Source organism: Agelaius phoeniceus, chromosome 6 (assembly GCF_051311805.1).
Source record: "Agelaius phoeniceus isolate bAgePho1 chromosome 6, bAgePho1.hap1, whole genome shotgun sequence".
In the NCBI taxonomy this organism is placed as follows: Eukaryota; Metazoa; Chordata; class Aves; order Passeriformes; family Icteridae; genus Agelaius; species Agelaius phoeniceus.
Window position 1 is genome coordinate 32,690,752 of NC_135270.1, and position 19,642 is coordinate 32,710,393.

The 19,642-nt window shown below is 33.2% G+C and overlaps 1 protein-coding gene across 1 annotated transcript in view; it reads right to left on the reverse strand.

The window, feature by feature from the left end:
• Positions 1-19,642, reverse strand: part of RYR3 (ryanodine receptor 3) — a 196,058-nt gene that overhangs the window by 124,219 nt on the left and 52,197 nt on the right. Inside the window, exons 5-12 of the mRNA XM_077180355.1 lie at positions 19,468-19,542; positions 18,395-18,473; positions 15,876-15,988; positions 15,432-15,531; positions 12,745-12,838; positions 8,946-9,020; positions 7,923-8,079; positions 1,846-2,019 (exon numbers count right to left, since the gene is read on the reverse strand). Coding sequence (XP_077036470.1) covers positions 1,846-2,019; positions 7,923-8,079; positions 8,946-9,020; positions 12,745-12,838; positions 15,432-15,531; positions 15,876-15,988; positions 18,395-18,473; positions 19,468-19,542 — 867 coding nt within the window. The remainder of the gene's footprint in view (positions 1-1,845; positions 2,020-7,922; positions 8,080-8,945; positions 9,021-12,744; positions 12,839-15,431; positions 15,532-15,875; positions 15,989-18,394; positions 18,474-19,467; positions 19,543-19,642) is intronic.

The window sequence follows — 19,642 nt, forward strand, 5'->3', positions numbered from 1 at the left end:
CTGGCAGAAATCATGCAAAAAAAGCCTCACAAATGATACCAGAATTTCTTACATATTTTTTAGTATAATAATTAGATACATGAAATTACAACAAAGCCAAACAACAGAAATTTTTACTTTACAGGAATTTTTAGTATTTTATAACAGAACTAATCTTATAGTTGTTTTCTTCTCTCTATGGCTTTACAGAAACTGATGGTGACAACAGCTAGGTTACGTCAGAAAAGCATCCTTTGCCTCTTGCAAAAACAGGGTACTTCTCAATCTTCCTAGGGCTAATGAGTCATGTTATAAAAAGTGCAGGCCAGCTTCAGAAGGAATACAGTGAGTGAAAGTGAAAATCACCTGACACAATGGCAGAGGATGAATACCAAGCAATGACTTCAGTTCTAATGTACAAAAATTAATTTTATATGAAATTTAAAGTGATGTATATATCAAATTTCTTACAAGATTATAGCCTAGTGACATATATTGCAGGGTATGAAAAACCTTGCAGGGTATGAAAAACTTTCTTGCCTTCACAGGAATATCAACTGCATGAAGCTAGAAGGTTTGGACTGTCTTCTGTTTGAAGGCACTTAACGAGACAGCATTCCCCAGGTGAGAGGGCAACAAAAGATTTGAAGTCTTTGAACATGAAGGAAACCATTTCAAAGGAGAATAAAACTGACAGGCAATTATAGAGTTTCTTTTACTCCCTTGCTGCTGAGCAGAAAACTGGAGAAAAAAAAATACTGAATGCCACAGGAAGCTATTGTAAAATTCTTCATTGAGTACAGAGGAAAAATCTACACATTGCCTTTTCAAGAAGTAAAATTGGACCTTCTGAGGAAACAGAATGACATAGCCAGTTGTGGCATAGGAAAGGAAGAGGCCGTCATTGTTTGGTTTAATTTTTTATCAAGAAAATTCTATATGACTGGCATTTAAAGAATTTCTCTGATCAGCCAGATTGCAGAGAAGTGAAGGGGTTGGGCCCTCCCTGCCCATTGATGATGACCATGTGTGCTGCCTATGAATAAATGTGATGATGTTCCTGGGGAATGTGAGCAGCACCTCATTGTTCTGTACTGCTGTGCTTGTGTATGGGTACTCTCCTATGAATGTACGTGTGTGCAAGTAAGTAAAGAAGAATTCCAGCTTCTTTTCAGTAATGAATTTTTTTATTTTTTTCTTTTTCATGTTCTGATGCTGGGTTTAAGTTGTGAAAATCTACAAATAGAGAATAATGGTAATGATGAAGCTATGTGAAGCTAGTACTAAACCCCATAACACTGGATGATATATGAACAATATTTGAAAATATAACAGGTCATATGCCACTACTTAAGAATATAATTGTACCCTAAAATCAAAAGACTGAGAAAAAGACCTTCTTGATGTTACATCACAATTAAATCTAACATTTTGGGAGAAAATTATTCTCTAGGATCCCTTAAGAAACTTGGTTATTTTCTAAGGCCATTTTTTAAGTGAAAAATTTAATTGCCATTTCACATAATACACCTAATCTAAAATATCTGAAACACCAGTGAATGTCAGATTACTTATTAATTTACACCAGTTGCAACAGTTAAATTTAGATTTTAAATAACTATCAAAACCAGGAATTTCTGTCTTTTATGGGTGTAAAAAATAAAAATTGAGTACAAACTAATAATTTCTTCTGAGAAAAAAGGTAGTTAAATACATTTCTTAATGACAAAGTTTTTCTTCAATTACATGGTTGCATTACTATCCAGCACTGTTTTCACTTTCAGAGTGAAATATTCACATTTTCAATATTAAATAAAAAAGCCACAAATTGATTTCACAAGTAATTAAAAAACCCCCAAACATTACCTTTCTTTTCAAGGGACCTAAACGTGCTGATTTAGCATCCTGTGCTTTGTAAGTCAGCCATAAGGCAGTGGCCACATGTTGGACAAAACAGATTGAATCTCCATACTTTATTTCTGGGACTCCCATTCCATCAATGTCACGTTTGAGACTAGATTCCTGCTTTTCTTTCAGCTCCTAAGGAGATAAAATAAAGTTGGTATTTAATCTCTGTATTGGAATAGGATCAAGCATTGAATTCTACACTTATACATATTACAATACTGAACAATATTTATGTTGTTAAGATGCAGCTAAATTTCAGCTCACATAACTTCAGCTTCCATCCAATTAATCTTCCAGACTGTGATTAAAAATAATATAAAATCTGAAGCATCATTTTCACTGAAGCAAAAAAAATCAAGTCAAATCCATTATAGTGGATTAATACCAAAAAAATCTTTAAATTATTATCTTATCCTATTCAATAACATTTTAATAGTCTGTAGAATTCTATGTAGCCAACATTTTTGAAAAAGAAAAATAAACCTCTTTTGCAATGTAGTCAAAATATTTTTATTCTGAATTTTTTTTGTTTATTATTTGTATATACAGGTATACGCTTTCCTTAGACTAATGCCTCTACATTGAAAAACTAAAAGAAATGAAAATATTCATTATTTTGAAAGGACAATTTGGCTTTTATATTTATTTTACTTTTGCACGTCTCCATTTTTTTCATTTATTTAAATAAATAAATAAATAAATAAAGTTTTTATTTTTCCACTTTGTAAGAAGATTTGGATTCTTTCAAACCTCTTTTAAAGACATTGCTCAATGCTTGGCTGGAACACCCATTTTTTAAGCCAAAGCTTTTTCTTAATCCCATTATTCTTCATTTACAACCGGGGATTTTAAGGCTTCAGCACTTTAAAATAAAGTAGCTGTCCTTTAAAAAATGAATTCAGGAATAAGGAACAGAATTATGCTGCAAAGGTTTTAACAGCAAGTTATGGATACATGTGATTGTACGGGTTTTATATGTGTGACAGGTTTTTTTATTTCATTTCAGTTTATATAATGTTCAACATCTGGGGAGCAAAAAGGAGTTGTATTATATCTATGCTAATCTGCTTTTATTTATATGTAATTTAACTGTCACATTTCAACAATAATTTCACTTGAAACAGGTAACATTATAATGCCAAGGTGAAGGTGAATGAAATTACATGACATTCCTTGGAGCTACCATTTCATTGTCAAGACTATGGGGAAAACATGTCACATCATATTTGTGTGGACTGCACTGTCACTACAGAAAAAGATGAACTATTTCAATACACATTTGCAGTGAAGAAATTAAGTGAAAAATACAATTAAATAGGACAAATTCACTGTCAGCAATTTATTGTTTGTCTTTACATCAAAACCTGAAGATAAACTCTTTTCTTCACATATCATGTCTGGATCAACAACCAAGCATCAACAAACACTTCAGATAAAAAAATCATAGTGTGGTAAGTAGAAGTAATGCTAATTAAGTTACTTTTTTGAAAAAATTGAGAGATACTGATCCCTTTTGAAAACACTAAACATAGTGAAAAAAACCCAATTTTTTTATTTCAGAAATAAATTTTTAGAATTATTTCAGGGGCCTGAAGGCTGTTTTCACTCTGAAAAATACGCCACAAATTCCTCTTCATCATGTTTTGCTCTTTGCACTCTGTCCAGCTTCTCTAGGATTTCAGCCAAGTAATTTGATCATAGTGTGCAAAGACATGGTGTATTTTACAACAGCTGAAAAGTCTAGTCAGATAAAGATTACTGGGGGAGAAGAGGGAAAAAACCTTCTCTTATCTAGATATTTGTACATATCTTAACAGTAAAATATCCAAACAATTTGGCTTTTAAAATCCTCTCTTCACAGCCTAGTCTCAGTTTAACTCCCTCAGGATATGAATTAAATCAAAGAAAAAAAAAATCACATCATGGGCCTGGAAGGTCACAAGGGAAAAAAATGCCAACAACAACAACAAAAAATACCCCAAACCAAACCAACCAAACAAAAAAAAGATGGAATGAACAAAGGAATTTGAGGGCATAGCTGTCAAAGATATTTTCAAATGATATTAAATATACTAGAGGAAGGGCAAGAATAAGAAAGCGAGAAAGAATCATAGATTCCTACATGATAAAAGGAATATGAGGAATGGCAATGTGAACAGAGCAAATAAGCTCAACTTTCTTTACAAAGATTTTACAATAATAAAAACACAGTAGGGGAAACATTTTTGCCAGTTTATTGGCTTGTTTAGACAGTCCTAAGAATGGCAAAATAAACTGTCTGCTGAACTCTTACTAAATCTAACTTTCACAAGCTAATTAAAGTTTTATCTTTTGATATTGCACACTGTTATTGTGTTAAAAGTATAGCCATAGATACTCCAATACAACAAAGGAAAAAGATAAAAGGTCTACAGATATAAGAGCTTGCTAGTGGCATTACTGTACTCTGTTCACTTTGCTTTATACATTTGTACATTCCTGTAGACAAGAAAAAAAGAACCATTACTTTCATTTTCTCTTCCCATAAAAAATAAGTAGAAAAAAGGATTTAATACTGCATTTGCAATGCAGTGCTTACTAGGAAAATATAATTATGAAATATTAACTTAAAAATAAATACTGGAACTTTTAGAGACAAACGTAGGTAAAGGCCTTTGCAATATCTATGATTACAAAACCAAATGAAACTTTATGATTACTAGCATACTATTACGACACCCTAATGCCATGTTGAGTCCCTAAGACAGCTACATGTTGGCAGTAATATTAAAATGATATCAAATCCTTCTGCATGAGTCATCTATGACTTTTTAATGTGACAGAATGTTACTTACCAAGACTACAGCAATAACTTGTTAATTGTCAATTGTACATACCATCACAAAAATAAAATATGAAATCTCAAATATTAATTCTGGGCCACACAAATTAAAATAAACAATTATTTTTAAATATACTCTTGTTTCCACTGTGTTTAATCTCAAGGAAATTTGTAAGCAGACCCAAGACTCTCCTCAGCAGTGTATACTGAGCCAAGTACTGTGCTGGAATGAGAACATCCCATTTCAAAACAGGATTCCATCTGGTGTAGAGAAACTCCTGTCTCTGTTGTCACAAGGCATTACAGATCTGTTGCCTTAAAATACAAAGGTTGACATTTTAAAACTTGGTCAAATGTAAGCTTTATATTAAAAAAAAATAAGATATAATTTGGAGGGGGAGGTGGTCCATCAATTTCTGATGCTTGTAAGATTAGCTTGCAGCAATTAGGAAGCAAAACAGGCATGTATTGCATATGTTATTTTCAATGAAATTAGCACCATAATGTTCTTTAGCCTATACCTTAACTTTTTTAAAACTTCCCTTCTTTTCTTATTTAGTAAAAAAATGTTAAGGAAAGCTCTAATCTGAATTTTTTAATTTAAAATTAGTGTTTCAATGTCCAGTGTTATCCATCAAAAAAAAAAACAAACCAGTGAAAGAAAATACACTATGAGTGCTATCATGGGTTTGGACAAGCAAGGAACACACAAGATTGCTGAAGTGAAATATAACAGCATTGAGGAAGAAGGTGCTTTTTCAACAAGAGGGTCTCTATAAGAACTGCTGGAAAATAAGACCTTATTTAATTCATGTGTTACAGGCTCCTGGGTAGCCTTGAGGATTTGTAAATCCACATAGCTCTGCTTTCTGGCAAAGATAATATCTTTTTTTTACAGAACCCTTTTGCTGGCTTCCAAACTGGAAAGAATACCACAACAAAGAAATGTTTCATTTCCTTTTGGATACTCAGCAGCAATGCTTATTGTAAGCAACCTGGTCTGAACTGGTGTTGACCCTACCTGGAGCAAAAGGCTGGACTAGATGGCTGCCCAGGGTCCTTCTCAATCAGAGTTATTCTACTAGTCTAAGGGATGGAGTGCTGTCAACAGACAGATATCCAGCACCCTATTTTTAAGAATCTGTACACAGCTGGAATGAAGACATTAGACAGATACCTTGAAATTTCCCTGCATTCATGCCATGTTAAGGTACATGCAAATGAAAAGGTTTCTTCATTGAGATAATGAACCAGTAAAATGTTTACAAGTACATATATGCAGAAATTAAGATAAAATCACCTGCATATATATATTTTTTTTTTCTAGTCTATCTATTACATATACGGTCCTTTTCCCCCTCAGACTGTGTGCAAGCAGCACTTTGCTTTAAGAGCTGTTTTCTTCTTACAGTCCAAGTCAATCTTTGGGGTTTATTCCCTTCCCAAACATCACCTTTCTTTCTTCAGAAAAAAGTTACCATTGCTTGCTCCCCTCACCTTTGGAAACACTAATGTCTCCACCCATGGGACAGTGGAGGTCTTACGTGCCCAGACAATAAATGACAATTATTTTCTTGGCACCAAATTCATACCATATCATGAGGTAAAAAAATTATTTTCTGTATAGGACAGCACAAATGAGACATGATGATGAGACACTGAGCTTAGATTTAATATAAAAATGTACATTAACAACGATATTATGTATAAACACAGTAGGCATGCATAATTAATTACTACTGTACTTCAGCTTAGTCATTTTGGGCACTGCACTTAATTTCAGTAGTGTGCCTTTGAAGCACACCTCAACTAAAAGAGTAAGAAAATAGGGCATGTTTACTCAACATAACATAAATGATTTTATGAATGTGCATACATAACCACTAAATTTACATACTCATTTAAATTTACTCATGTAAATTTACATATACATTTATAGGCATAGACTAAAATATTGGACAACAGCAGGACAGCTGGTGTCCAGTTAGGCAGTGAGTACATCAGAAGAATTTTAACTCAATGTTTAACCAGTAACTGTGGCACTCCTGTGATACTCACCATTCTTACCAATGATTTTCCAATAATGGCAAAAAATTACATCTGTAATAAATGCTCCAGCATAACATCATATGTACAATCTATAGTGCATAGCCTTTACACTGAACAAAAAATGAAAAACTATGTTGTAAGTAAATCTAAGCAATCTAATAAATTTTCCTGATAGTTTTTCGATTATTTTAATTGGCCAAAATAAAAATTCATGAAATATCATATGCAGTCACACTAATAAAAATTGCTATTTTTAAGATGTTGAAAATAAGTATTTGACTTATTATACTAACAAGTGTAGCATTTTTCAAGACTCTTACTGTTAGATTTTATCTAGCTATAACTAGTTTTAAAGACTCTTTTTCACTTCGGGATTTCTTTTTTCTTAATGATCATATAGCATTCAGAATTATGTGGAAAATTTAGTGCTTTCTTTAGTTAATAAGAAACTCCATTGTAACAGCTATGGCAACTATTTATAAGTAAAATCATGAAAGAACATAAAAACTTTTAATCATCTTTGATTGTAAAACTTTTCACATCCTGAGAAAAAAAAAGTTATTAATTTTGCCTACCTCCATAATCATTCTTCATTTTCTCTCCCTTGTAATGTTTTTCCAGCTGGAAATAATGAAAAAGCTAATAACATGCAATTAGCAGCTCACTAAAGAGCATAATTTGAAAACATATGGTTTAGAAATCACTGCCATATTTGCCTTACATTTAGGAAAAACTTGATTGAGTTCAGTTCTTATCAGCACACTGCATAAAGAATAGCAACTGAAATGAATTAAATTGAATTCAATTATGACATATAGAGCTGGAACATGTAACACTCTAATGAGATTCTATCCAACTAAAATAATTCTATAATTATTAAAGTATTCATATTAAGCCACCATATCTTGCACTCCATTTGGGTTTAATCTACTTTTTTAAAACTGGTTACAGTTTAGTTTATTCTAAACTTTGTCAATCACCCTTATTTTTCCTCCATGAAACCTTTGTTTTTCTTGACATAGGTTGTTTACATTTGACTTTAAATGCACAATCCCTGGCATTAACTTCAATTTAAAAATTAAAATTAACTTATACTGTTGAAACAATTCAGATTTAGTGTTTGAATGCTCCACATTCAGAACAAATTTGCATTGTTTTTATTTACCTTTGTTGCTCTAAAACAAAAGGCTGTGGATGCTGTGTCTGATTTTTCTCTGTCTAATATTACTACACCTTCATCCTCATTCAGAGCCAAGTATTTTCCTGTTGTAATGTGTCGAAGACGAAAAGGCTGCCCCCATCTGATGTTACTTCCACTCCAGCTAAACATAAGAGACATCAAAAAATAGTTGAAGTAAGTAGAACTAGAATTTTTTCTTTAGGTTTTAAAGGATGTTCAGAAAATAGAGTATGCTATATATATATATAAATATATATATATTCCTTTTTTGGTTCTGATTGCAATACTTGCATTAAATCAGATGTAAAACTGTTAATTCATTTGCAAAGGGAACCCTGGAAAGGAGTATGGCTTCCATCTTCTTGTTTCTACACCTTCTCTCCATCTTATCAGGATGTTACATACGGTGTCCATAAAAAAATCCTATGTGTGTAAATTTTAGTTGACTGACTAAACAAATTAAACCTATGTGGGGACTTGACATGCCACAGAATTATCCTACATCTGTGTTAGTTATGAGGGTATTTCACTTACAAACACACTAAGGGTAAACATTTAGTTCAGATTGCCATCAAAGGCCGCACATACTCTTATGAGATATATTGAAATTTCATTTGCAGGGAGGTAACAGACAGATAATCACGTAGGAAGGAGATAATCTTTAAGAAACCCCCAAAAAACAAGAAATACAGAAGGGGTAGGTATTATTGCTCTTATTTCCACTCATGCTTATAAAAACTCCCAGTTAAACTAGGAATGCATTTTACTTTTGGAAAGAAGCAATGCTTTAAGTACATATATCTCATAGGTAGCGCTGCTTTTGATATGGGAAACAGAAAAAAGTCTATTCTATCACAGTACATTGCTTTTTATTATTGACAAAGAGCCTACTAACACATATCATAATGTGTGGCTAAATATATATTCTGTATTAAGGGTCTGTAACAATCAAATTTATATTAATATAACTATAGTTGCTAACAAAAAATGTTTTAAAAATATTGGTACCTTATTCGAAGGGGTTCTACTCTCCACAATGATCTTGCTCGAATGCCAGCTCCTCCAGTTTCATAAAATACTTTCCTACAGAAAAGATTCAGAAGGCCATCTTATGTTTATTTGTGCTTATATAGTATTTATAACTTCTCTGGAAAATGTACATGACTCACTACTTTTCCCCCAGTAAATAAATGTCATTGAATGCACAGAAGATTCCTACTCCTCAGTGAAACTATGATAAATAAACCAAATGTCCCAGGTAAATTAGATTATTTCCATTAAGGTAGTCTCTCTCAGGAGCTGATAAAATGACTAGCCTTGAAAGAGGCTGGGAAACTTTTCCTGTCATTTAATCAGCCATAAAAATATGTAATTCCTATAGTTCTCAAGATATTAATCTACAATACCAATGGTTTTAAATACATACCATATTTTAAAATAAAGAGATACATTTTCAGATGAAAACAACTAGAACACAACATCAGAGACTTCATTCCAATAATTATTTCTATGTTTCTTATTAAAGGGCCAGAAATTGTGGTGATAACAAAAATTCTGTATTGTAATCCTCACGACATTGATAATGCATTCAGAGAAATAAAAACAGGAAGTGAGAGGCTTAAGCCTTTACTATAATTTAGTTTTCTTGAACTACAGCTGAGGATTGGTAATGTGTTCTAGTTCAGCAAATAATATTCCACTCAATAATCAAGTACAAACAAAGAAAAACTATGGTGGATTTGCCCTGTTAACAGAAAGTTTTTAATGTTTTAATAAACGTTCATGTCTTGTCATCTAATCACTAGAATTTGTATATACTTTCTCATTTATAATGAGTATAGGAAATGTAATGGAAAATAGGAAAGATCTGAATGCCTACCAAAAGCTTTCTTACATGTTATTTCTCTGAGAAGGACTAATCCACCCTAGCATGCACAGAAGCTGGACCTTCTACTGTAGTTAAGTGTCTGAAAAAACATGCAGCAAGGGAATTTAAAATCTGCCTTCCTGCTCTGGCAAACTTGACTGAATACAGCAAATGCATGCATAAAGATGTTACAACCTAGCTGTTATATTGCTGAATTAAAGTAGCAGTTTGAAATGCACATTTTTAACTGGCTTTTCAAATTGACAAATTCTTTTCCTATTTTTGACAGCTAGTAGGCAAAAATTTAAAAAGCTGTTTAATATTGTTCTTATGCGACTATGGACCTGAAAATCAACTTTTGAAACAAAGTTTTGTTTTTCATATCTGAGCAAGTATTTCTACACATTTTCTTCTACTGAGAACACTTAAGGGCCTCTTTCCTGAGCAAAACCAATTAAATCCTGGACGAATCATGAAGCATAATGGAGTATGGCTAATCATTTGCACCCAACAGCTTTGTAAGATGATGGACTTGTAGTTACACCTCTACTTTATTTAGGAGTCACATTTAAGGGCACAGATGTGATATCAAGTATTTCAAAAATGTTAGTTTACCAGAAGAGTAAGAATAAATATTCCTCATAGTAAAGGTAATAAAATTCCCTACACATCTTATCTTGCATGAAAATCTATTGGTACTCTAGAATAAAAATAAACAAAGAAACATCCTTAGCTTTCAACTCTTCTTAATTTCCAGTCTCTATGAATTTGATCTTTCAAGGTCATTTCCAACCTGGGCTGTTACATGATTCTCTGAATATACTGAATGCATAATAAATATCTGGAGCTCTCCATTTTCATTCTATGTCTCTGGTCCTGCTGACCTTACTGATTTTACTTTTGGCAGACTCTAAATCCTAGCTAAGCTCAAAACTATGTATTCATTTCCACTCTCTCTGGCCTCCTTCATGTCTCCTTGGCCCACCACAACCATTCTATCTCTAAAGGACTGTCATGGTGTAGTTCAGTACCACAGAGACAGCTCAGTTCTCCTGATATAGTCATAGTGTCTCTTCATCTCTTATACTTCTGATTTCTATAGTTTCAAAAAATTCAGCTCTTTTTCCAGCTTTCTCTATGTGCAATGCTGGACTAGAATTAGTGACCTGCTCTTTGGGTAACAGAGCTGCATGTATAAAAGAATTGCTGCCTTTTCCCAATGGCATTTTTTTTCATCTAATTGATTCCATGTATCCATATGTTTTTTTCTTGCCAAGCAAGTCTTTTTGATGTCCAGTATGTCCACTCCAAGTATTTCCATTTGGCCTGTAAAAAAAGACACTAGGATTCTTGTCAGAGAAGTCTCTATGTGAATTGTTAAAGAGCATTATTTACAGAAATGTTCAAAATAAGATTTTTGTTTTATGAAGAGAAATCTTCACTCTGGTCTAACTTAACTTATTTAGCATTCCTAATGAAATTCATAGAACTGATTAAATAAAGAGATGGAAACAAACACAATCATTTTCTACATCTCTCTCTGCTGTTCTTATTACTATTTGGGGTTTTTTTTATTTTCATTTTGTTTTGATAATGTAAACATAACTCCTACAACTATGACACAATAAAAACTTGGCCTTATATCTGTTACACAGATATAAAGCCAAAAGACAGGACAACTTCAAGTCATCTATCACTATCACACATTTGAAAATGTTCAATATAGCATTCACAATTTTTCCAGTCTTAGGATCGTAAATATATAGATTTCATTCATACAAATATCCATTTTAATTTTATCCTTTTATTTACTTAGCATAAAAAACATGGAAGAAAATCTTAAGGCAGTAACAATACACATCAATGCTACATAAAGAATCACATCACACTGGGGAATAGGATGCTACAATTAGTTTTAATATTAGCTATATCTGACTTCTAGATAAGCAACAGAAGTAGCAAAAAGCAGCATTTCTGAACACACTGAAACAGCTCAACATCTATTTTAACCTTATTAAAACAGGTCCTTTATAAAATAACTCTAAATGCAATATAACATATCTGCCACTGTTTTTATACAAGGTGTGTACATTTTCATACACAGTCAAAACATTTTTTCTTCTTCTTTACACATATGAAGAAAACAGCCACAAAAAGTCACACAGTGAATTCTTCTCGTTTTCAGTTGGGGTTCTCTTTAGAACTTGGAGACATTTTTACTCCTCAGAAATGTAAACATGGCAAATTTAGAGCTGACAAGTTTACCTGACATAATTCAATGTTACTTGTGGTATCATATTACCTAAAGCATAACTTATTTGCCACAATAGGTAGAAAGGTCTTATTTGTTTAAGATGATTTTAAAGCTAGCAGGTTTATGCAGCAAAATTATTAGTTCACTTTGCTTCTGATTAACCAAAAATTTTTAAAATACAGAAAAATTAAAATAATAAATCAACATAATAGATGACATCTGTAGATATGATTTTAATATAAAAGTAGTTTAGTCTAGATAGTATGATGTAATTTTTTTAATATGCTGATAAAAATTGAGAAAGCTTAAAATTTGCAAAAAAAAGTGCAAAATATATAAAACATGAAAGTCATTGCAGAGGCCAAACTTAAAGAGATTTTTCATGGATTTTTTTTTCACATTACCATCTTCCTGCTAACACTGTCTTATCTCTACTTGTAGCAGTATGAACTAAAGACAAGCAATATAACAGGATGAAATCTCAGTGAAAATCAACTACTTAAATTTCAGCAATGAAAGAACTCATGACTTATTTTCAGCTTAGTAGGTCTCAATTTCTTGTACAATGTCACTGCCTAATTGAAGACCGCTGTAAAGAGTGTTAAATCTACCTAACCTCAAATTCAGCTGACATCCTGTTTCCTTTCTGAAAGAAGGAAATATTAAAAAAATGCACCATCACTTACTTGTGCTGTGAATCATTCTGGTCTGTAGATGGAATTGTCAAACACTCATCATGGCCATGGAAAAAACGTACTACATGCCCACCAAGAAGATATCCTGAAAAAGAAGCTCATTTACAAGCTAAAACATTGAATGAACACCACCAGGAAAGTTTAAAAAACTCAAGACCCAGGTAAGATTTATTTTCCAAATTTTCACTCATAACTAAATCTAAACAAGAAAAAAAATTAATGTGTTAACATACTATTTTTAGTACCTTTTTTAAAAAAATATTTCTTCTGAAAATGAAAACAAAAAAAAGCAAACTTTTAACATTAAAACACAAATTAGGATTCTGATTCAGAAAAGGAAGTTAAAAACTTCTTTAAAACTACAAAAACAATTATGGCTTTGAAAATTGAATGCTTTAGGTAAATCAAATAGATAATACCATAGTTTCCTCCCCCTTAATACAGTTCAAATTAGTTCAATACAAAGCAGCTTCATGCTTTCATCATTTTTTCCTGAAATTTATCATTTTGCAAAGGTGCACAGCAGGAGCAGAAAACAGAGGACAGAAAAACACTTTGCAGATCTAAAGATTAAGTTTCATGGAAGCTAACTTTCCAACCCATTTAACACAAAGAGTACAGGTCAAAACAAGGCACTCTGCCTCACATTAAAAATGAAAAGACAAAGAAGGTGTAGGAGAATGACTCATCAGATCCTAGTCCAAACCATTCTGACCTTGTAAGTGAAGGTACTGCCTTTTAAAGGAGCACACATTAAGGGGGAAGGGTAGAAGGAAGCTTTCATACTGTCCAGCTGATTCAACATAAATTTGTAAATGAGGAAAACTGTAACTGACAATTGCCATCTTGCCAATTAATATAAAAGTCAAAGCAAAGAAATAATGGGGGAAAATGTACTTTTCTGTTATTTGTGTTTTCTTGATGGTTTTACAAATGTCACAGAAACAGCATTGTCTAATTCCTAATCCAGTTTTAGACTCAGGAAATCCCACTCTCTCTCTCTTCATTCCACTTGAGCTAGACTGCTATGTCTTCTGGCATATGACCACCTCACATAAACCATTCTGAGAATGTATATAAAACCAAAGCCTAAGTAGTTGAGAAAAAAATTATTGACACACAGAAAAATCTACTTCTCTTCTTACTCCACCCATTTTTTTTAAATTACAGTATTTTCGATTATGTAAATAATTTTGAGCCACTCAGTATAAGAGTTCCAAATACAGCAAAAGGCCACTAAGATGATTAAGAAGCTGTTGTATATCACACTTGAGGAAAGGCTGAGGAAGAGAAGAGAAGAAGAGAAGAGAAGAGAAGAGAAGAGAAGAGAAGAGAAGAGAAGAGAAGAGAAGAGAAGAGAAGAGAAGAGAAGAGAAGAGAAGAGAAGAGAAGAGAAGAGAAGAGAAGAGAAGAGAAGAGAAGAGAAGAGAAGAGAAGAGAAGAGAAGGAGAGGGAGAGGAGCAGCTATAGGATGGCTTTTCTCTTTGCTTCTTTTTGTTTTACCTGTGAAGGCCAAAAAACCACAGACTTTTCCAGGATTGATCCCTATTCTATTTTTGACCCATAAGGGTGGGCCTCCAGACAGCCATTTTTAAATGTCCACCTCCAGCATGCCAAAGCAATCAGAAAGTATTACAAGCAAAATCCATATCCCATATGATTTTAAAATTAAAACCTAACACTCTGAGACAGATTTCTTATGGGCCAGTGCACGGAAATACTGTGATATGCTGATTTAAACCACTTGGGGTTAGAAAAACAGTTCAAATTATTTCATAGATCAAATAAGACTACTGAATGAAATCTAACACCAGGGTAAGTAATCTTCTATCAAGACTTACTATAGTTGATCCCAGGGAAGTGGGATATCTGTCTCAGTTCCCTTAAAGCTCCATTTTGTCCTATGTTACTGTATATTAGTATATCATAAATGCTAAGTTTTACAGACGAGTGACACATAATGATTCTAACTTCAAGACATTTAAGTTGTTTGTGAATGTCAAGTGCTGATACTTGGAATAGAGAGCAGCAAAGGTGAAGCACAGTGCTTGCTACAACAGTGTTAATGACAAACTATGGCACTGAAATAAGGAGAGATACTGAGTGGACCAGACTTTCAGTACAGAAGACATTTCTCAGAATAAGGTGAACATGACAAACATGGTCAATGACTCAAACATGACCATGAAGTGCCATAAAATTTCCCAAAAGAAATCCTGATCCTGTGGTGTAGGATTTAGGCTGAATAAGATAATACAATAAGGATGCATGGCTGTGACATCCAGAAAGGATATTGGGGAAATGTCTGTAAAAAGCAGAACTAAGAGACTGAAATAGGAACTTTGAGAAAATTGCTTTTCATTTTGCCTGTACCTTTATCTCTCTTCTGTTTTGTCTGTAGTGGGAGAACAGAATTTAGGAAAATTGTATGCAAAACCCTAAGTTTTCTGGCTTTAGTTATTTTGGAGCTCCTACTCCCCCAAATTAAACTAAGCCTTCATTGATCATGCAGCTTTTAAAGGTTTGTTACTCTAAACTTACAGCACTCATTTATCTTTTCTTTTTCTTTAAATGTTTTGGTTGACATTCTGAGGGGAATTTGTTTTTTTAATTTTCCTCTTTATCAAAGGCATACAAATTAGTCTGATTTATATACATGTCTAAATAAAATGGCAAACCTTCTGTAATATTGCTTCCTGAACATATAGGATGTACATTCCATAGTGTCTGCATAAAGGAGGCATCCACCTGAATATTTCCATTTGACAAGGAGAGATGCTGAAACAAGACAATGGTAATAAGAAACAATGAAAATTATGCACTTAAAATATTTAGTATGTTAATTTATTAACAGAAGAGAATGTATCATAAATTAATTAAATATACAAATTTCTTCTAAAATTAGTATTATTCTAAAATTTGGGGGAAAAGCATGGAAGCAGTCTTGCTTCACGCACACACAGCCCCCTTTCAGTGTAGAAAAATAAAAATGCATTACAATGAGACATTACTCCATAGATTAGAAAAAAATAGTTCATGAGAATCCCAACCAATCTCCTGATATCTCCACAAAACTTTGTATTTTCCCACCATTTGACCACTATCTAAAGAAACAAACTCACCAGGTATCTTTCAGAGGACACACTGACCAGGATAAGGTCATCACCTATTCGAACTTTTTCTCCTTCTGACCTTTGCTTAGAAGCAGGGTGTATTGTCCACCAGCATGCCTCACCTAAATGACAGAGGCACTAATCAAGGTTCTACAAAACAGACAACTCCCAAGAAATCTAAGGATATCTTTATACAGCACTAAAATATAATTATAAAAATTGTCTTGTAAAACATTCACCTTATAAAACCACATCATTTCTATTTTCAATCATTTTTGGTGTTTTCTTTTTGCTTGAAACTTTGTGTCATATAATCTTTGTCATGTATGATATTTCCCTTTTCAAGTACTTCTAAAGGGATTGTTTACAAAACACTACTCAGAAATGCTCTCCCTTGGAGACCCTCCTTGCCAGGAAATTGCTGACACCTACTTTGGTCTTATTTATCACCTCTTGTCACTTCTTTTGTTTAATTGTCATATTTAATTCCCAACCTTCTGTATCACATAGCATAACAAACCTAGAAGCAGTTCCACTAGCCCTACAGACCATAGAATTACAAAATAGCCAAGCCTAAGGGTGACAACCATAGAACATTTCCTGCATATGAAATGTAAGATTCCAGGTTACACACACACACACACATACACACACACACAGAGAACCACACACACACACACATTCTGAGAAGATTACCTAGTTCATTTCACAATTTCACACTCTTCAGAGTGTGAAAGGTAAGACCTTGAAGATAACAAGCTGAATAAAACTTTCTTACCAGAAAATGCAAAGTGGGGGGAAAAAAAAGGCAATTTGGTAGAATCAAAGTACAAAAAATTTGTTTGATTGATTAGGATATTTCATGTAAAAGCTCCTTAAAACAAAATCTGAAGGTTATGAAACTAATTATAGTAAAGACAATAAATAGAAGCTACATCCATACAGATGTAAAATGCAAAATCTTCAAAGGGAATTATTTTTTATAGCCAATGGCTTTTCCCTCTGCTACATGAAGAATACTTCCTGCAGCAGAAAATGATTCATTAGCACAGTTTCATAGGTGAGGGAGTAGAGCAAGGGAAAGTGATATTATGGTACTCAGTTTATGAGCTTTCCAGGCAAGTTGTTTCCAGACAAGCCCTCTGTGCAGAAACACAATTAAGCTCTTTTGAATCTTACCTATGTGTGCATGGGTTTTCTTGTGTATATACAGTTAAGCAAATATCAATTAAACAACTACATACACTTGTTATAAAACCTCATAGATAGAAGCAGATATATGTACAATAATTCTAAAAAAAAGCTATAAAATTTTAAAAACGGATTTCACTGAAACTATTTTAGTAGCGATTAAACACACAAATTCCTTTTATCACATACATTCTTTATCTCAATATTCCTAAAGAAAATGTTCTCCATCTAAGGCAACAATCAAAGACAGCCAAGTAGCAGACTGCTACTATCTGTCTCAAGCAACCTTCTCTATGGCTATAAACAACTGAAAGACAAACTTCACTCATTCAAAAGACAAACTTTTGTAGAGAGTTACCTGAACAGGTTCAGAGATTCTGATTTACAAAGGTTTTAACATCTACACTGCCAGTGCCTCTCCATCATCAATTAGTCTATTTGATTTTAATTTTCAAAATAATGAAAAAACAATAGAAACCTCGGATTTATATTAACACAAACAGTATTTTGTTATTTGAGCTTTACATGAATGAAGCATCTTTACAGGTACTCAGATTTTCCCTTCAAAACACATGTCTGGGCCTACTTATTTCAGAGTCACCGGTTACTTTCTGAGGAGTACTCATAACTCTCGGTAACCATGAGCACTATGTACACAGCAGCATTAAAGTCTATTTCTGGCTCTTTGTGGCTAAGTTACCTTTAAATTTATTTAATATAGCTCCAGTGGCAACTCATAATTTTTATGTGTTTTCAGGGAAGCACAATTTTTTTTTCACTATATTTCCATCAGCAGTAATGTTAATGGCAGTACTCCCAGAAATACATTAATTAGATTTTAAATCTTTATCATAATGTCATGTTTGTGTTGTATCTCTTTCACTTTGTCCCATTATTGCTTTGTCCATATCACAAATGTATTTCTATCCAGCTCTTTTAGCAGTGTGTTCACTACATATTTTCTGGTTTCCTGCACTACAAGTTGCGAATTTCTTTTCTTACCTGGTTACAATGTATATTGTGAATGCACCAGTATATGGCTTTTCTGTACTCTAAGTGTCAAAACAAAAAAAACCCTAAACAAAAGCATCAAATTTGTTTTATTCAACAGAAATTTTTTACTTTGACCATTATCATGCATTTTATTGCAGCTGTGTTAAGTCAGTTTAATTGCAAGACTCTCTCACATTAATACTAACAGTCATTTCTTTCAGTCATCTTTTTTCTGATGAACACAGAAAGATCCCATTCATAAGCTTACAGTTGCATTAAACACAATGTCTCTTCTAAAACCAGAAATGGGTAACTCATTCTCCTTCAAAAATAACTTGCCATACCTGCTGCATTTTCTCGTAATCCCACATCAAATGCAAGTTTATCTGTCTGGGATCTTGATGATGTTAAACATGTCAAATACTGCAAAACAGTGACATTATTGTAAACAAAATCCCAACAGTATCCATTAACATACATGCCAAATTAATACATTCACATTACTTCGTCTTACTATCATATTTAATTTTTTAATGAGTTAAAGATGATGTTGTTATTCATACGGAAGATCTTTCTGGACTTTAAACATCAAAATCCTTTTCCACTGCAGCACATTTCCACTTCAGCTGTGCAATTTAGCTTCTACCTTCTGAAGTTTCATACAGCTCATCAGATAGGAACAGGCAAACATCTAATTACAACCCTATCATAATAAGTTTGATTCATGAAAACATTAAAACATACCAAAAGGTAGTAATTATACTTGCAGCTCTGGTATATCAAGGCAACTACAATTTTCAAGGTTCATAAACATAAGCAACATAGAAGATTAATGTAGCATTTCAAGATTAATGTAGCATTTTCTAGTACAGGAAAAAGGATGGAAAGTGTTTTCCTGACTTCTCATTTCTTCTGCCTTGTATTAGGTGTATTTACATGGGTCCTAGTAGGTCAAAGATTCAAAACAGCTGAAATTTTTCAGTTGTAGAATATAGTATGATGAAATTTATACAAGGCAGCCTGAAGACAGCATCTTCGGGGACATAATCAATGGAAAATATGGGATGTCAAATGGAATACCTTATCCTATAAAATATGATGGGGGAGAAAATAATATATATCAGAACAAATTCATTTGCTGTAGAAGTTTTTGCTAATGGAAGTTAAAGATTCCTTAAAGACGCAGAAATAATAGATTTTAGGAGCTTTTCAACTACAATTCTAAGTTAGATCAAGAATCTGAATTTAAACAATTCTATTGTGTTGATACACCACAAGTTATTAACTTCTTTCTCATCTAGCACAGAAGATAGCTTGGAAAGAGCATTATTCCAAATTTTTAGGTTTTTTTTATTTTGGTGAAAAGACATTTCTTATTCATGCTAGTCGTTCTGTGCAGTGGTGCTCCCTCACGTACCATTTCACTGAAGGAATGTCGAAGCAGTATGGCGTGGCCGTACAGCAGGGTCCGGTGCCCACCCCCTTGGGCTGCCTGCAGAACAGGATGGACAAGGTCAGAACTCCACTGCTCTGAGTGCGCCATGATCAGAACTACACAACAACATGAAGAGCTGTGGCAGTTCAAGGAAGGA